Source organism: Strigops habroptila, chromosome Z (genome assembly GCF_004027225.2).
Source record: "Strigops habroptila isolate Jane chromosome Z, bStrHab1.2.pri, whole genome shotgun sequence".
NCBI lineage: Eukaryota > Metazoa > Chordata > Aves > Psittaciformes > Psittacidae > Strigops > Strigops habroptila.
Window position 1 is genome coordinate 53551994 of NC_044302.2, and position 15861 is coordinate 53567854.

A 15861-nucleotide genomic window follows, 5' to 3' on the forward strand; every position below is an offset into this window, starting at 1 on the left:
ATATTTCTGTGGAAAAAGCAAATCTTGCAGCAACAAGGGAACAGCTGACAGCTATTGGAAAGTAACTTTCAAGTCCATCAACGTATATGTTTTTTATAGGGTATTACAATTTTCAAACTTGCAGCATTACCTCAGCTACTGCATCTGGAGACATTCAATTACTGCCAAGTGACTTTATGACACTAACTCCAGACACAGAAAAGAAAATGTTACATGGAGTGGTCTGGATTTTATCTGGATTTATACGCACTTGAGTTTCCTCATAAAACCTGCCCTGTCATTTTCAAATTTTGGAATATGCCATTTGCTTTCCACAGGATGATTTTCTCCTTCACAACAGTTCTGAAAATGAGGTTTGAAAATGCCTATTAGTTTATAGAGTTACTTTCATAATGCAGATTTAAAGGACAACTGCATAAGGAAAAATGCAGATGAAAACGTGTCAAGAAAAGGAGAGCAGTAAGCATCATGGTATAAGTACAGTCTACACTTTTCTGTTTTACAGTACTTGAATTTGAATGATGAAAACCAACATCAGTTTTACTGAAGAGGTTTTAGTCTTCCTCAGAAGCATTAATTACCAGCTGCTGAAAAACATGTACCTTCCGCTTCAGTGAGTACAGCTGTGCCTGTGTTAATTCCATAGTGCATTTCTTCTGTTACAGTCCTACAAGCAGAAATACTCCAAGTATAATACTGGAATGGGCTAAATTGCCCTTGAACGACTGGGAAAGCTTGGAAGAAAGCCCTGAGTCAAGGAGTGCTAACAAAAGGCCAAGTCTTTGAGTCAGCTTAAGCTTCTGGGCCTCCTTGAAGGCACAGTCTGGAGCAGAGGTACTAGCTGCTCCTGGTAGCAGATTGGCAGTTACACTGCCAAGGGAAAAAGCTCCTTAGCAAATAGTGCCATTCTTTGGCAGCAGAACATTTTTACTCAAAAAAGTTTTTGATTGTCTCTTTCCTGGACAGGGAGAGGATTTAAAATACTTATTTAAGATGTTTTAGTTCTCTCCTGAACCAGAAAGGAACCATTATCCTGTCTTTTTTCTGTAGCAAGAAGTAATATAAAGCTTTTCTCTTCTTTGGCTTACGCTTTGCTCAAGGGAGAGGATATCCAGAGATTTACAAGCCTGTTCTTCAGTCCAGGAAGATTTTAATTGCTTTATCGCAAGTATCCAGGAATTTAAATTGTCCAAACCCATCAGATATTCTCAAGTCTGGTGCTTTAGGGAATAGGAAATAGCAATGCCTGTATAAACTCTGATGAAGCAGAGTTCATCTTAGGTGAGCAGATTTGGTAGATTAGTTGTACTGGCTTTCTTGCTCCTGGTGTGCTTTCTCTTTCACACTGTGTGCAAGTGTCAAGTAATAGGGTGAAATAAATAAATGATTTCAAATTCATAAGACAAGACTGGTGGTGTGACATAATATATGCTTATTGCAAGTGGTGCCTTTGGACTCTGCCAGCAGTCAAGGATGTATACTGTAAATATCCAGGAAATCTAATGGAGGGCTGCATTAAAATGTCAGTGAATTGTTAGGGTTTATGTTATCTCAAGCTGACCAGTAAAAAATATTTTTGATTAGTTTAAAAAAATGATATCAATAATTAACCTTTAGGGCTTTTAACTGTATCAGTTACTGCACCCAATCCGCCTTCATAGCACCCTGACTTGTCCTTAAGTCAGGGTTTTAACTATATCCCATCCTCCTTGCCATATCAAGCTATCTGCAATGCAAGTAAAGTTTGCATTATAGCACCTACCCATACAATCATTATTATGAGTTAATTCAAATCCTGGATAACACAGGCAGTTATATGATCCAACAGTGTTTTTACAAGTTCCATTTCCACATGGATGGCGTTCACATTCATCAACATCTGCAAAGAGAAACAAAATTGTATGGCGGAACTGATTTTTGCAGGTATGTGTTAATGAGTTATCTGTGCACAGTGACAATATTCTAAACCTCAGTCTCTCATCTGCCACATTTTCTATAACTTCTCTAGATTTGTATTTCATACTATGAAATTTTTAGAATTAGTTTTAGAATTATTTGAGTTACTCAAAATTTTGCATTGTTAACACAAGACATTTTCTCATGCACATGCACGATTAAAAAAAAAACCAACCAAAACCCTGTAGAACTGATTACAAAATAATAAAAGAACAAGAAAAACACTCCTATTTTGTGATCTTATTTCTTATGTCATCTCCAGTATGTCATCGTTTTAATACAAAATGAGTATAGATTTCAGTTACATTAAATGTGGGATTCTGTTTTTTAAATGAAACATGAACTCCATAAATTTCTAAATAATTGAAAAGTCTTTTTTTAAATCTCCAAATTCTATCACTCTGTGATATCTCCTATAAACTTCTGTGTCAAACAAACCGCTATGATATACTTTTGTGAAAACGGAGTTAATATATTTAGTAACACAGATCTATCTATCTCTAAGAATACCATGGGGTTTTTTTCCTTAACCTAATATATTCATTCCAAGGACAAATTCACATACTTTATTCACAAAAATCCAAACACATATAAACCAGTCTTTAAATGTTACTAAGATCCTCTCAAAAACTTACTCATTTTCTCCCCCTTTGAAAAAAACAAACCCAAACAAAACAACCCAAAGACAAAAGCATTGCCTTTCCATACCCATGCACATAGTCTGGTCTTGGGACGCTTTAAAGCCATTGTGACATATGCACTGGTAACTTCCTTGCATGTCCACACATAAACCATGACTGCAAACATTAGGAATTTCCAGACATTCATTGCGATCTGTAATAAAAATATAAAACAGATGGTACACATTATTGACTTTTATTATTCATTCACTTTACACAAACATGTTTTTACAATCTATTATTACTAAAACCAGACTCAAAATTATCCATAACTAAACCTGAATCATAACAAAACTTCATTTTATAGGAACTTCTTGCCTATACACCTTGAGGTCAAAACTACTGTTAGGATTTCCTTGATACGTCAAGAATGTTCTTTTAAAAATTTTATTCTGGCTTTTCTTCCCTTCTACAGAGAAATGGGGCTATAGAGTAAAAACTGTTACATAAAACAGCAGAATACACAAGGTAATAGAAAATAAATTATACTTTTACCCTTTGAAAGAATCATTCATGTAGCATTGATTAGGTACAGCTCAAATAGATGACAAAAATCAAGTGACTTCTTACCAACACAGGCACCACTGGGTGAAAGTTTAAAACCAGCAGCACATTCACAGCGGTAACTACCAGGACTGTTGATACAGTCTGCATTTCTCTGACAGAGATTGTCTCCATTGCTGCACTCATCAATATCTGAAATACCAAGAGTTATGGTTCAGACATTAGAAACCAAGAGATAGTTACTTTGCCTAGAATTTAGACTGTATTGTATGACTTGTGCAAAATGGATCTTTTGTTCTCAACAAAGCATGAGTATTCTGACCTTCAGCCTACTGTGCCATAAACATAAATGAAAAGCAAAACAATTTCATCCATGACACGCTTTTTGGATGAAGGAGGATCCTACGAATCAAACTTACTACACACTGAAGCGAGTTTGCAATTTTAAATGTCTGTCTAAAGAAATTAGGTTTTGTATTAAAAAGTTTTCCTCTTTGTTTTTGAACTGAAACAGTAAGTGGCCCAGTTTGTTAGCTTTTTAAGGTGCACACGTCAGCAAAAGACCCTTGAATACCAATGACAAAACTCTTATCGACTTTAGGACACACAAAATGTCACTGTTAGCTTCTAAGAATGTCTTTACCTATAAAACGGTAGAAGGACAGAAAATGGAAAAAAATCAAGGAAACTTTTCTTTGAGAAGTTTTAAGAACGAGAATTAATTTTCTTCCTGAAAATAAAATTAAATAAAAGCATTTAATTTGCTTCCTATTTAGGACTCAATTAATTGCGTAACACAAAACTATTATAAATTTTATTAAGTGCATGTGCATTAGTATTAAAGACAAACACATCACAAACTGATTTATAGACTTGAGCCCAACAAAAAGCTCACAGTCTGTCTCTTAGATTTTGGAAAAAATGTGAACAAAATGTTCCCTTGCCCTTTAAGACAAGCATGCTTAAGGGGGCTAAGTAGAAAATAATATCATTTCAAATCACCTTCACAGACCAAGAGCAGGTCATTGTAGCTGAATCCAGTGGGGCATTCACAGCGGAAGCTGCCGATCTGATTGATGCAAACACCATTTGCACAGATTCCTGGGATTTCCTTACATTCATCAATGTCTGAAAGTGAGATGAGCTAGTCAAAGTACAGTACTTCATGGCTTTATGTACTGCTTGGATTCTCAATTTCACTGCGCTTAAAACTGAGTTGAGAAGTTCCATTTAATCTACAGAAATTGTGTACGGAATATAAAGCTAAATATACGCCCATCATGAGAGAAAAATAAACTATGTGAAGTTCCGGAAGTGATTCAAAACAGAGTAATACGAAATATTAGACAAGATGCAGAACTGTTACAAATGTGTGGACAAGTCATGCAACATTTTTGAAACCAAAACCTTTTACATTACCAGTTAAACCTCAAAACCATGAACTCCATGAACTAGGGTGGTGAGTGAGCAAAAGATTGTAAAAAAATGTAGAAATAAAAGAAAAAAAATCAGAAAAAATTTACCAAAAATTTTTGGTCTCACAATTTATATAACCATTGTAACTCCACAATGAAATTAGAATTTTATTATATGAAATCTTCATTTTGGTGCCACCTATGCAGCTGCAACAATCTTACGCAAAACAATTTTTGGTTAAAATAAGTTTAGTGAAACTTACCAACAGCTTTTCCAGTATGAATATCAAAAGTGAAGCCAGGAATATTCCCGCATATGTTCTTGAATTCACCTAGAGCAACACAGAAAGCAATGCATTTTTAGTGAATATTTATAAATCTCCCAGGAATTACTTGTAGTCTTCTCTGCTTTCCAAGAGCTGATACAAGCCAAATCTACTTAGAAGAGCCACTTCATCCTGTACAAATTATATTGAAAATTCAGACTGCCAATAAATGAATGCAAATTGAAACACTAATTCATACTTCTCTTTCCTCAAATCTTTGCAGACTTTTGCACATGAATAAATGTCTGATTTGAGAAAGCAGCACTTCAGGTTTTGTTTTAAAGAGAACTCCTTTACTTACCTTTTTAGGTTTTTTCCTGCTTTCTAGCCATCTGTAGAGAGAATCTGCAGCAACAGTTTCAGATAGGAAAAATAAATGTAATTTACCAGTACCTAGCTTTCTTTCATGATTCTATCTCTGTTTTGTTTTTTTGGTTTTTTGGTTTTTTGTTTTTTTTTCTGCAGAGATTACTGCAGCTTAGTTCCACTAAACTGTAAAGCAGCATGGACACTCCGCTTCAGAAAAAGATGCTCTAAAACCCAGTATTGGTTTAGGATGCTTATTTTTTATCCGCTTTCCCAGAGCATCTTCAGGGTGGGAAATACACAGTATAAAGTACAAAATAAGTGAACCCATGGTTTTCCAGGCAAGGTATATGAAGTTGAGTGGATTTGCAACATATAGAGAAAAACTTCTAGCATGGAATCTATTAGTTATTGCAGGATATAAGAAATAATTACTTCTTTAATGAAGTATTTTTTATAAAGCACCTATGGTGGCATGGGATTTTACTGGCAAAACAGTGCTTTCCAGAAAAAAAATGTATTACACATTTACAGTACATTAATAAACTTTGATCTAGGTAGAAATATGAAAAATTGCTGGCCTACAACTGTAACTATGCCAGATGTGTAAAATACTGACCATGAGTAGAACCGTGTACTGAAAGCCTACTTGTTTGAGGGAAGCAAAGTAATTCCAATGTGAAGAGGCAACCAGTTTGAATGAACAGTTTGTTTTCAGTGTGTTTCAAAACAATAACCATGCAGCTGCTATTCAGCATCTTTTTAGATCATATCAGCATTCAAATTCTCCAGAAAAATAACACGTGTCTTTCAATATTAAGTTTCCAAACTATTGTCAAGGAAAAATTGCTAAGCATGCAGTAGGTAATTGTACATTCAGCGCATTAAGCCAAGGTAAAACGGCATTCTAAAGAACATGCATAGAATTTACAAAAATGTCCCACTGACATAAGATTCAAAGGGGTTCTGGAAGTATAATATCTGGAGACTTCTGTGAGTACTTGGTCCACTGTTTGTTCCACTAAGGACCTACAGAAAGCCTATCTATCTATCCAAGAAGAGGAAGTGTATGGAGCCTACCTTTAACTCTCCTCTAAACCTGAAATGCATACAAATTATTAGGCATCTCTTCTGCTTCCAGAAAAAGAGAAAGGAGATCCTTCTGTTTTCCTGTGAGTAACAATCTTTCATCTAGAGCAGTGATAGTTTATTTCTCTACTAACTGTATCTTGAGTTTCTTGATCATCTACATTTTAATGGCAACTCTTCAGAAACTTATAATTTTGTGACATTTAACCACAGGGGTTATAACTTGAATAATTCTTGTCTTCCTTACACAAAATGTTCTTATTAAAACTTCAGCAAATGTAGTTGATCATTGCTCAGAATGAGATTTGGTGACATACTTTTCTCACATTCAAACATTCTTTGTTGTTTCCTGTACAAGCAAAGTAGGATCCAGTATACTTGAACTTCAGCATTTTCTTCTTCTGTCCTATTGTTTAATGATTGCTTAATGCCTACTAAGGTTATTCTTGCAGTACAGGATACTGGGCCATAGAGGTCTCTGCCACAGTGTTTCACCATCTAGAAATTTTCTGCTCTTTTATATTAACATGTATAAGATTTGAAGCTCAGAAAACAGTTCTTTTCTACAAGAAGCTTTATTCCATTTACTGCTGCCAGCAAACCTGTGAAACACACATACTAGAAAAAAAGAGGGCCTTGTGTTCACAACCCCATCCAAGGGCGATGATAACCTACTCCTGTGGTAAAGCCTAACACATCAGGTATGGGAGGATGAAGAAGAGGCTCTGAGGGTTGCAGTCCTTCTTTCATTACGTGTTGTGCTATCTACATATTCCATGTATTCCATTTAATAGCGTTTTTCTGTATTTTTTTGTTTGGACTATGTAGGAAAAGAGCATATAATTAGCTAAGAACTGTATGATAATGCATTTATACACAGTGACAAATTATCAATACGCAAACATGCCAGAAGTTTACTTTCTGAAAGCTCGGCTTTGCCTCAATAACTTAAACAATATTTCAAATCCCCATGTACTTATCACTATATTATTTTTTAGGACAAAAAGATCTATCATGTAACAGGAAAAAACTCTCTGAGGTCAAGCACTCCTTAAATGATCAAACCATGAGAGAATTCTGTAAATACTTGGCTCCCTCTTAACAGTGAAGCAGCTTTTTACATTTCTTTGGATAAAAAAACAACCAAGAAAGAATGATTATTTCTGATTAAAGTGTACGGTAATGGTTATGATCTACATAATGTGTAACACCAAGATAGTCTTTACTACCTAAAGTCACCAGAGATTGATTGCTAAGCATAAATATATGAAAAGAAAGAAAGAACTCTGTTCATAAGGGGAAAAAAAAACCAAACGCATTGGCACGTGAAGTTCATTTAGAGGAACAATACAATTCTCACCAGAACAGAATAATGCTCTTAATGAGCTACCGTGCTCAGTCTAGCAAACTGGTTAAGGTCAGTGTATCATAACCCCTGCCTGTGATGTGTAGCACCCTCCCAGATTTCAGAACCACTGATTATATCACATAAGTGCAGCTATTCAACCATTTACACTTGGAATTTCTGTTTGATCCCTCATGCAATTTCTTTTCATGGTGAAAAAGGTTCAACCATGTCTGCAAATACAGTAAAGGCATTCAGAAGAGCTAACAAGGCAATACTGAAATAATTTGGGGAACATTTTAACCCCATAACTGGTGCAGACAAAGTGGAGCTGTCTTAACAAAACTTTAAAAGCTGCAGAAGTTTTTGAGAACTTTAGTCTTACCAATTTAAAAGAGGAATTCTTTCTTCCATCCAAGAACATTATTGCATGAATCCCTGCTAGTACTTTGCTGAATCTTTCTCATGATGTTGTCATCATGATGACAATTTTATGGCACTGAGATAAATGATCCTGAGAAAGAACTTTATGAGTTCTCTGCAATAGCAAACATATATTTCCTCTCTCAAGCTCATTTCCATCTCCCATTCCTGACTGCTAGAAACATTCCGTTATTCTTCCTCCTCCTACTCAAGCAAGAAAAGGAAAATGCTGGTTTTTGTTCTTTTCAGTTCCATTTTCCTCCTCCTTATTGCTTGTGCGGTTAAATCTTTCCTAAATTATGTGCTGCTTCCCTTATGTCACCAGGTCAAACCACTTGGAATGAAAGTAATACATTCTTTACACTAACACCACAAATGATGCAGCATCAGAGGTATGGGTTTAATGGCAGTAAACTTGGGGCAAAGACAATTAAACAATAAGATGTTTAATTTGTACCTTGTAACTTTACTTCACACTGTATAGATTTCATTTGTACTAAACAGGTATCTGGTATTTTTAGTTTTATACGGCACCTTTGCTCTATTTACAAATGTAAGAATCTTTCAGTCAATGCCAGGTGCTACTGTCAGGTTTCAGAATTGGTGATTCTACCACCAATTATTTTTCTGAGTTGAGCTTTCAAGGGTGTTTTGTTCCAGGCAAGGAACTCCATAAAGACTAACTGAAAGACTAACCTATTATTTTCACCTCCTTTTATAGAAGGGAATTTTTACTTCTTTTTACAATAGCCTGCTTATTGAGTTTTTGCAAGTTCATCACCTTCAATAGAGAAAATATAAAAGCAAATGAGAGGATCATACTCCATTCACAAGTGAAAAATATAGAAAGCAAATACATTTAGTAATACAAACCCAATCTTTTTCACCTGACAGATTAGGACTGCCAGGATAAATGTATCCCCAACTATCCAGTAACTAAATTATACTATACTAAATTAATTATCCTGGAAGACAAGCCAGGCAGCAGGCATCTCTTGTCAGCCAGAATCTTGAACCCCAGTATTATTGCCTGATGACCGCTTTTCCAGAAACCTCAAAGTCACAACTTCAGCGATGGGAGTTCTGTAATCACACATTCAGAAAACTTGCTTATGTTTACAACATTTTGGTGTGTCTTACCTACACAAGCATAGATTGTTGACATAAATCTAAATAACTGAAAGTAATTCTATGTCCATACAAGACCTATGAAAGCTTGATATTTGCTAGAAAGAAAGAATAAAACAACCACAAAGTACTCATTTTATAGCACCTCATCACCAAAAAACAGGTGCAAATAATTAGATCTACCTACTGATACCTGTATTACAAATATCCTTTTAGCTACAGGACTGACATACTCCTGCTGCTAATGAGAAAGTCAGTCTCTACTTTTGAGGTCTTTTTATTCATCTCAGTGGCACCTGACAGTGGTTTGTTACCTTTCCCTTGCCTTCAGGGGCAGCTGAGAGGGAAAATATGCATGTTCTTTCTGAATTTTGTTTTTCATCTAGGGGGAATGATTCAAAATATCTAAGCTGTATCCTTCCACTCAATGTGGAGTGATACTCCTTCCACTTAAAAGTGTGGAAGAAATACCTACTCTTGTTTAGCACACCAAGACTTACTCCAGCCAGTGGCGGGATGGCAGGTTAGTGTCACTCTGCTTTAGGAGTACAGCAAAGATTTTTTGTGACTAAAATGTTAGCTTTAGCCAATAGGTCAAAGGAGCAAATAAGCAAAGAAAGGAACAAAATGGGATGATTATAGGAGGCTTTACCTGTTCCTGGAGTTGGACATGGTTCACAAGGTTTGTTCCAGGCTTTCCCAACATTGTATGTGCAGCAACACATCCTTTTGGTCACATTGAAGGGCAGCTCATTCTCACAGGAGGTTCCATTATAGCTTCTGTAGCAAAAGCTTTTCCTCATGTCTACATGTGAGAAAAGTATCACTTTCGACATAACCAACAAACTAACTTAAGTAAATATCAATGCCCTACCAACCTACACAGTGGTTCATTAACTTCAGTTTCTGAATGCAACCCAAACATATGCATGGATGCATTTAAAAATAATTTAAAGATTGAAGTAATCTACAATCTTTGTTTTAGACTTGCTTGAAATTTGAGATATTTTAAGTTTTCATTCAAAGATACAAAAGAGTAAAAGGAAAATTTCCAAAAAATCAGAAACACACTGTAGATGCTTGTCAGATCCATTTATATAGTAAACCCTACCATTTGGAAATGACTACTGAAACTAAAAAGAGATTTCTGAGTTCTGTTAAGGAACACTGCACATCAGACATTGGGATGTCCTTCCTGGCTACATGACATAACTGGGAGTTAAAGGTAGGAAAAAGCAGTAAGGACTTTAGAACTGGCCTCATCTAAAAGGAAATTTTAAGAGAGTCTGGGCTCAAACCAGTCTGATATGATATTCAGGCATTTGTAATAAAGATGACATTTTGCATACCCATGCAATTATGTCCTCCGTTCACCTGCATATATTCTGCTGGGCAAATACAGGTGTAGTTCCCCAATGTATTGTAGCAGGTACCTGGACCACAGACACCAGGATGTGCAACACATTCATCAATATCTAGAGATCAAGCAAAACCATTACAATTACCAAGGGAAAAAGACGACCAAGTCCTAGCAAATGGAAACATCTGCTAGGAAATATAACCATATTATAAATATGGTTATATATTTATATATAACCATATATAAAAAATATAAGAAATATAACCATAATAAACCATGCTAAGATAACAAAAATGTTTCATTTAAAGGCTAGCTTGGAAAGTATAGCTCAGATTTGGGTTACGAAGCTATTGTAACAAGCTACTGAAAAGCAACATTGTTAACTCTAATAAGTGCAAAAGTGCAAGTGAAGTGCAAGAGAAAACCCTAAATAAATTCCAAGTTGCTGAATTAACTTCTGAAACTGCATACCTGGTGCCTCACTAGCTCCTTAGCTCCACAAAAGATATTCACACCCTCTTTTCACAAGAATGTTACTGTTACTTTTCAGTCCTATTAACGTGTTCACTACTTCACTGACAAGTGACCTGATAAGTACCCTATTAGAAACTAGCAAGCAAGCTGAATAATCACAGTCTTGCTGCCCTAACCTTGGATATTCTTATTTAAGGTATTTGGGGTATAAGAGTTTTGGGGTTTTTTTGCCCATACGATTGTAATTTCAAACCCAGTTTGGTCACTTTTCTTCACCTGAGCTTAACAAAGCCTCAGGATTCAGTCTCTGTTATGAAAGAAGACAATTTTTTTTTCTTTTTTTTCACAAAGTGAATGAAGAAGGGGAAGCTGATTTACAGCACTCTGAACTAGGAGAAACCGTGAAAGATGTACTTTTCGGGTCTATTTACAATTTTCGGTTCTAACACTTAAGACCAATCACAAACACAAATGGAAAATCAATATTAACTTTACTTCACATATTGTATAAATGAAACTACTACTCTGAAATACTGTGAAGAGGGCAGCTTTTCCTACTTAGAATACAGGGACCCTAGTGAAACTAGCAGGAGATACAAGGTGGTGAAGTGAGAAGCCAGAAATCATGAATAACCACCTTAGTTTACTAATACACATAGCTGAGATCTATCACGTAGAAATAAACATTAGTATATTCAAGTCGCATTTAAAGCTTTATATTAATCATAACACTGGTGCCAAATATAATGCTTTTGGAGAAGATTTTGGGTAAGAGTGTGGGTACCATATCCACTTACGGATTTAAGCCTATAAAACCTGTTTTTCACAATACCGCACTGTGACACAGAAAGATGTTTCAAGGCAACCAACCTTCACAGATTCTTGTCTCTTCACTGAGGTAGTAGCCTTTCGGACATTCACACTGGAAGCTGCCAAAAGTATTGATGCAATTTCCACCTTGGCAGAGACCTGGCAGTTCCTGACATTCATCAATGTCTGAAAACAGAGAACAAAACTCACCACATTTTCATTCCAGAATGAAAAGAAACAAGACACTTTAAGTACTTCCCTGAAATTTTACCAGTAACTTTTAACTGTGATGTGGATTTTTTCTTTTTTTTTTTTTTCTAAATTGCTCTTCATGAAAGCATGGATAAAATGCTCATTCTCTTCCATTCAAATACGTCTTCAAGTTTCAGCGTGAAGAGCCGATGGAGTTCAACTTCCACTACTGTTTACGGAATTTGGCATCTAAAATTTCTCATTCCTGCACACTCACTGGAACCAGAGATTCTTTGTCCAATGAGTATTTCCTGAAACTTATACCTTCCACTGATAAGCTGTAATTTTCATAAATGACTTATCCTTCAGGGGCCAATTTCAAAGACCAATTTAAGTAAAGGGACACACAGAAGGCATGTCTCAGTCATCAGCTTATTTTTCTACTGAAATACTGTTGGACTTCTTCAATATTCTTTTACAGTATGTCTTTTCATCATGTTGTTTTCCAATTCATATTAGCAGAGGGTTTCGCTCTGCACTAAATGTAGTGATTTCTGCAAAATACAGTTCCAGGATATATTTCTCCAAAGATGACACTTTTTTTTAATTCCAGCCATCACAGTCATCTATGAAAAACTCACCTTCTAAAATAATAGTGACGGGATTTGGTCTGAATCCTTCTCCGCCTGGACAGAGAGTATTATATTCCGCTAAAGTATTACAAGAGAGATCGTGTCAGTCATATGAAGATTAAAATGCTAACAAACAGATAAAATTCCATTTGTGTTTTTAATGATTGTCTTCCCTGTGCTCATTGGTTTTCTACTTTTCTTGACCTCTTCACAGTAAATAAAGCTAGTGCATAAGATCAGTAAAAAATCAAGGTAAGATTAAGAGTTCTGCTTAAAACATTACCATGAACTTAAAGAATCTGTTAAGACAGGCACAATGTTGTTTTCTCTGTACTGTGCCTTTATAAATGCACATGTTTTCTGTTTTCACTAGTTATTTAAAATGAAACATCAATATAATATCAATACAGTTGTTAAAATTTGAATTAATACTATTATGAGACTGTTAAGAACAACATGCTTGACATTTCTGTTGCATTATTCACTCCAAGAACTTCAAAGCTCTAAAAAAATGACAGTTATCATCAGGTATCAGTTTTGAAAGTAATCAAAAGTGACTTAGAAATAGTTACCCAACAGTTACCAACACTCTTCTCTGACAACTACTTCAGCTCTCCAAATTAAAGCCATGATTTTAGTTCTAAACATTATTATTTCCATTTCCCTACCAACATGGAGCTGCTGAGTAAATATTCCTACTAGATGCATGCAATCCATTCCATTCTTAAAACAGGGTATCTGCAAGTACTTTTTCTTTTCTTTCTTTTTTTTTTTTTCAAATGGGACAAGAGTAAAAGCAAATAAAATACTCAAACCTACACAAAGCACATCAGCCTGGTCCAGTGGCAAGTGCCTTCTGAACTTACCACTGATTTATTACTGTGAGAATAGGCACCAAGTGAGTCACAGAAGACTAAAGGTCAGGTCTACTGATACTCAGGTCCACACCTCTGCATCACCCCTCTGAGAGTAGTAGGGAAATTTTCTTCTATAACTGTGCCAGAACATTGCTTCATGAAGAAAATCAGTTTCTTACTCAATAAATGTATACATTTACAGTAATACAGTGAAAGATTTCAAATACTTTTTCCATCCTTTCTAAGCATCTTCTATGGGGCAGAGTAAGAGAATATTTCCTTACTGCTGTTCATGGGGGGACATGTCTCACAAGGGTTTCCCCAAGCTTTTCCCAGGGAGCAGCAGCATGAGGAACGACTGACTCCAACCCCAATTTCAGTGTTGCAGGATAGGCTGCCATCCCCTCGTGGTCCATACTTCAGGTAGCAATTGCCAACACGGTTATCTACAAATAAAGCACATCTGACTACAGCTCCATGCAATGATCAGGCCAAAGGAACAGCAGGAAATAATTTTAACATTTCATATCTAGGAGCAGAAATTCAGATAACATTGTGCTTTTGAAGGCATTGGCAAGCTCAAAACACTCATGAACACTGACAATTACTGATGTTGTGAGACAACAGGGAAAATGGGTAGCTTCAGCTTCCTAAGCACCCAGAGATGAGTTTAAAATGTTTGCATGTCTTCCAAAGTCACACCATACTCTAATGTAGCACATACATTATTCCCAGTCTTTCATTCCAGGAAACATCAGAAACCTTGCTGCAGTTTGCTCTAAGTATTTCTTCTCCATATTCTGATTGTGACTAAGCTATGGCTCTTTCTTGTGGAATTGTAAGAATTTACATATTTTTCTGTGGAATTACAGAACAAAGTCATGTAACTGAAAGAATGCATCCACTGGCAAAGAAATTCTCCAAAAATCAACACTGAAATGATATAAATGTGCGCTACAAGTTTAAGGAAAACTAGCTATTAGTGCAGTCAAATTGTAACTTCATGATTTAGACAGCTGCTGGCATCAGTAGAATGAGCAAGGAATCTAAGACAAGTAGAGCTATGAGTTTTTTTACTGCTGCATATATTGTCTACTTGTTCTTTATAAATGGAAAATAACTAGCAGAGAGTCATAAATACAAGGAATAAGAGGACAGTCAATTATTATACTATTTCTTGTTACAGCCAAATAAGATGAACACTAGTTTCCTCAAGAGTAGTGTTATGATTCTAAAGACCATTTCGGTGAATTAACTTGCTATTAAAGTTTACCTCAAAAGAAGCACAGAAATAATAAATGTCTTGACGTGACATGGATTTTTAAATGACCCTGAGGTTTGGGACATATCTATGAGAAAAATTTGAAGGCAATTTTCTGAATTGTTAGGTACTACTTGTTCTTAAGATCCTCAAGTTAGCGTTAGTTAAATATGTACGGTACAAAAACACAACTTCACATTAATTTTCATACTGGATTTTTTTTGGTAAAGGTTCTTAACATCAATCAAGAGAAAAACCTCAAGCTTTCAGAAAGATTTAAATTTATTCCAGTTCAAGCACTAATAGACAGGTTTGGGTAACTCTTTCTGCATGGTTTTTAAGAGCATACTGTACCAGAGATTGTGAAAAAGAAGCGCCTTCTTTGGCCCCACATACTCTACAACCAATTTCAGTATCTCCCTATAAATGCACACTGTTGTAAAGCTCAAATACTCAGTTAAGAATTGAGTGGCACAGGCATATGTATTCTGTACCTCTGAGCCTCTGATGGAAAGAGAAGAAACTCCAAGGAGGATATCTATCTCCCTAGAGGCAAGATTTACGTGACATCACCGATCATCATATGCCAGAGTGAAGGGGTTTTTTAAGACAGTGTTAGAACAGAGTAAAATGAACTGCCTTTCTAAAAAGAGCACATCCTGTTCTTATTGTGGAATTGAGCTGAAACAACCCAAATGTGGTTACTGTGTGAATACCTACCTCCTGTTCTCAGAGCAACTGCATTCTCTCCATTTCCGATAGCATCAGACATAGGCCTTTTTAAGAGAAGCCAAGAAGAGATCTGGCTTCATTCTTCTTGGGAAAAGTCAAAAACAATGACCATTTTGGAAGACCTTCAGCCCAAGACCTCAGGCCCATTAAGAACAATAGGAGACGATAGAGCTTGGAACAAAGGCAGAGCCTGAAATTATTTAGCAGAGCATGTATACCAAGTCCATCAAGAGTTTTAAGTTTCGGTTTACTCCTCACATAAACTGTCTTGACACAGCACCATTTTCTCTTTTGCCAAAGATAATATTTCTACTTCTGCTGAAAGCAACTGGAATTTAAAATCCTCTGCCTTTTTTGCTCAAGCGTGTAAG

The 15861-nt window shown here is 35.9% G+C and overlaps 1 protein-coding gene across 1 annotated transcript in view; it reads right to left on the bottom strand.

The window, feature by feature from the left end:
- Positions 1–15861, bottom strand: part of FBN2 (fibrillin 2) — a 144212-nt gene that overhangs the window by 21698 nt on the left and 106653 nt on the right. Inside the window, exons 36-45 of the mRNA XM_030471271.1 lie at positions 13782–13943; positions 12650–12718; positions 11877–12002; positions 10522–10647; positions 9825–9977; positions 4819–4887; positions 4143–4268; positions 3207–3332; positions 2665–2790; positions 1763–1879 (exon numbers count right to left, since the gene is read on the bottom strand). Of these exons, the coding sequence (XP_030327131.1) occupies positions 1763–1879; positions 2665–2790; positions 3207–3332; positions 4143–4268; positions 4819–4887; positions 9825–9977; positions 10522–10647; positions 11877–12002; positions 12650–12718; positions 13782–13943 (1200 nt within the window). The remainder of the gene's footprint in view (positions 1–1762; positions 1880–2664; positions 2791–3206; positions 3333–4142; positions 4269–4818; positions 4888–9824; positions 9978–10521; positions 10648–11876; positions 12003–12649; positions 12719–13781; positions 13944–15861) is intronic.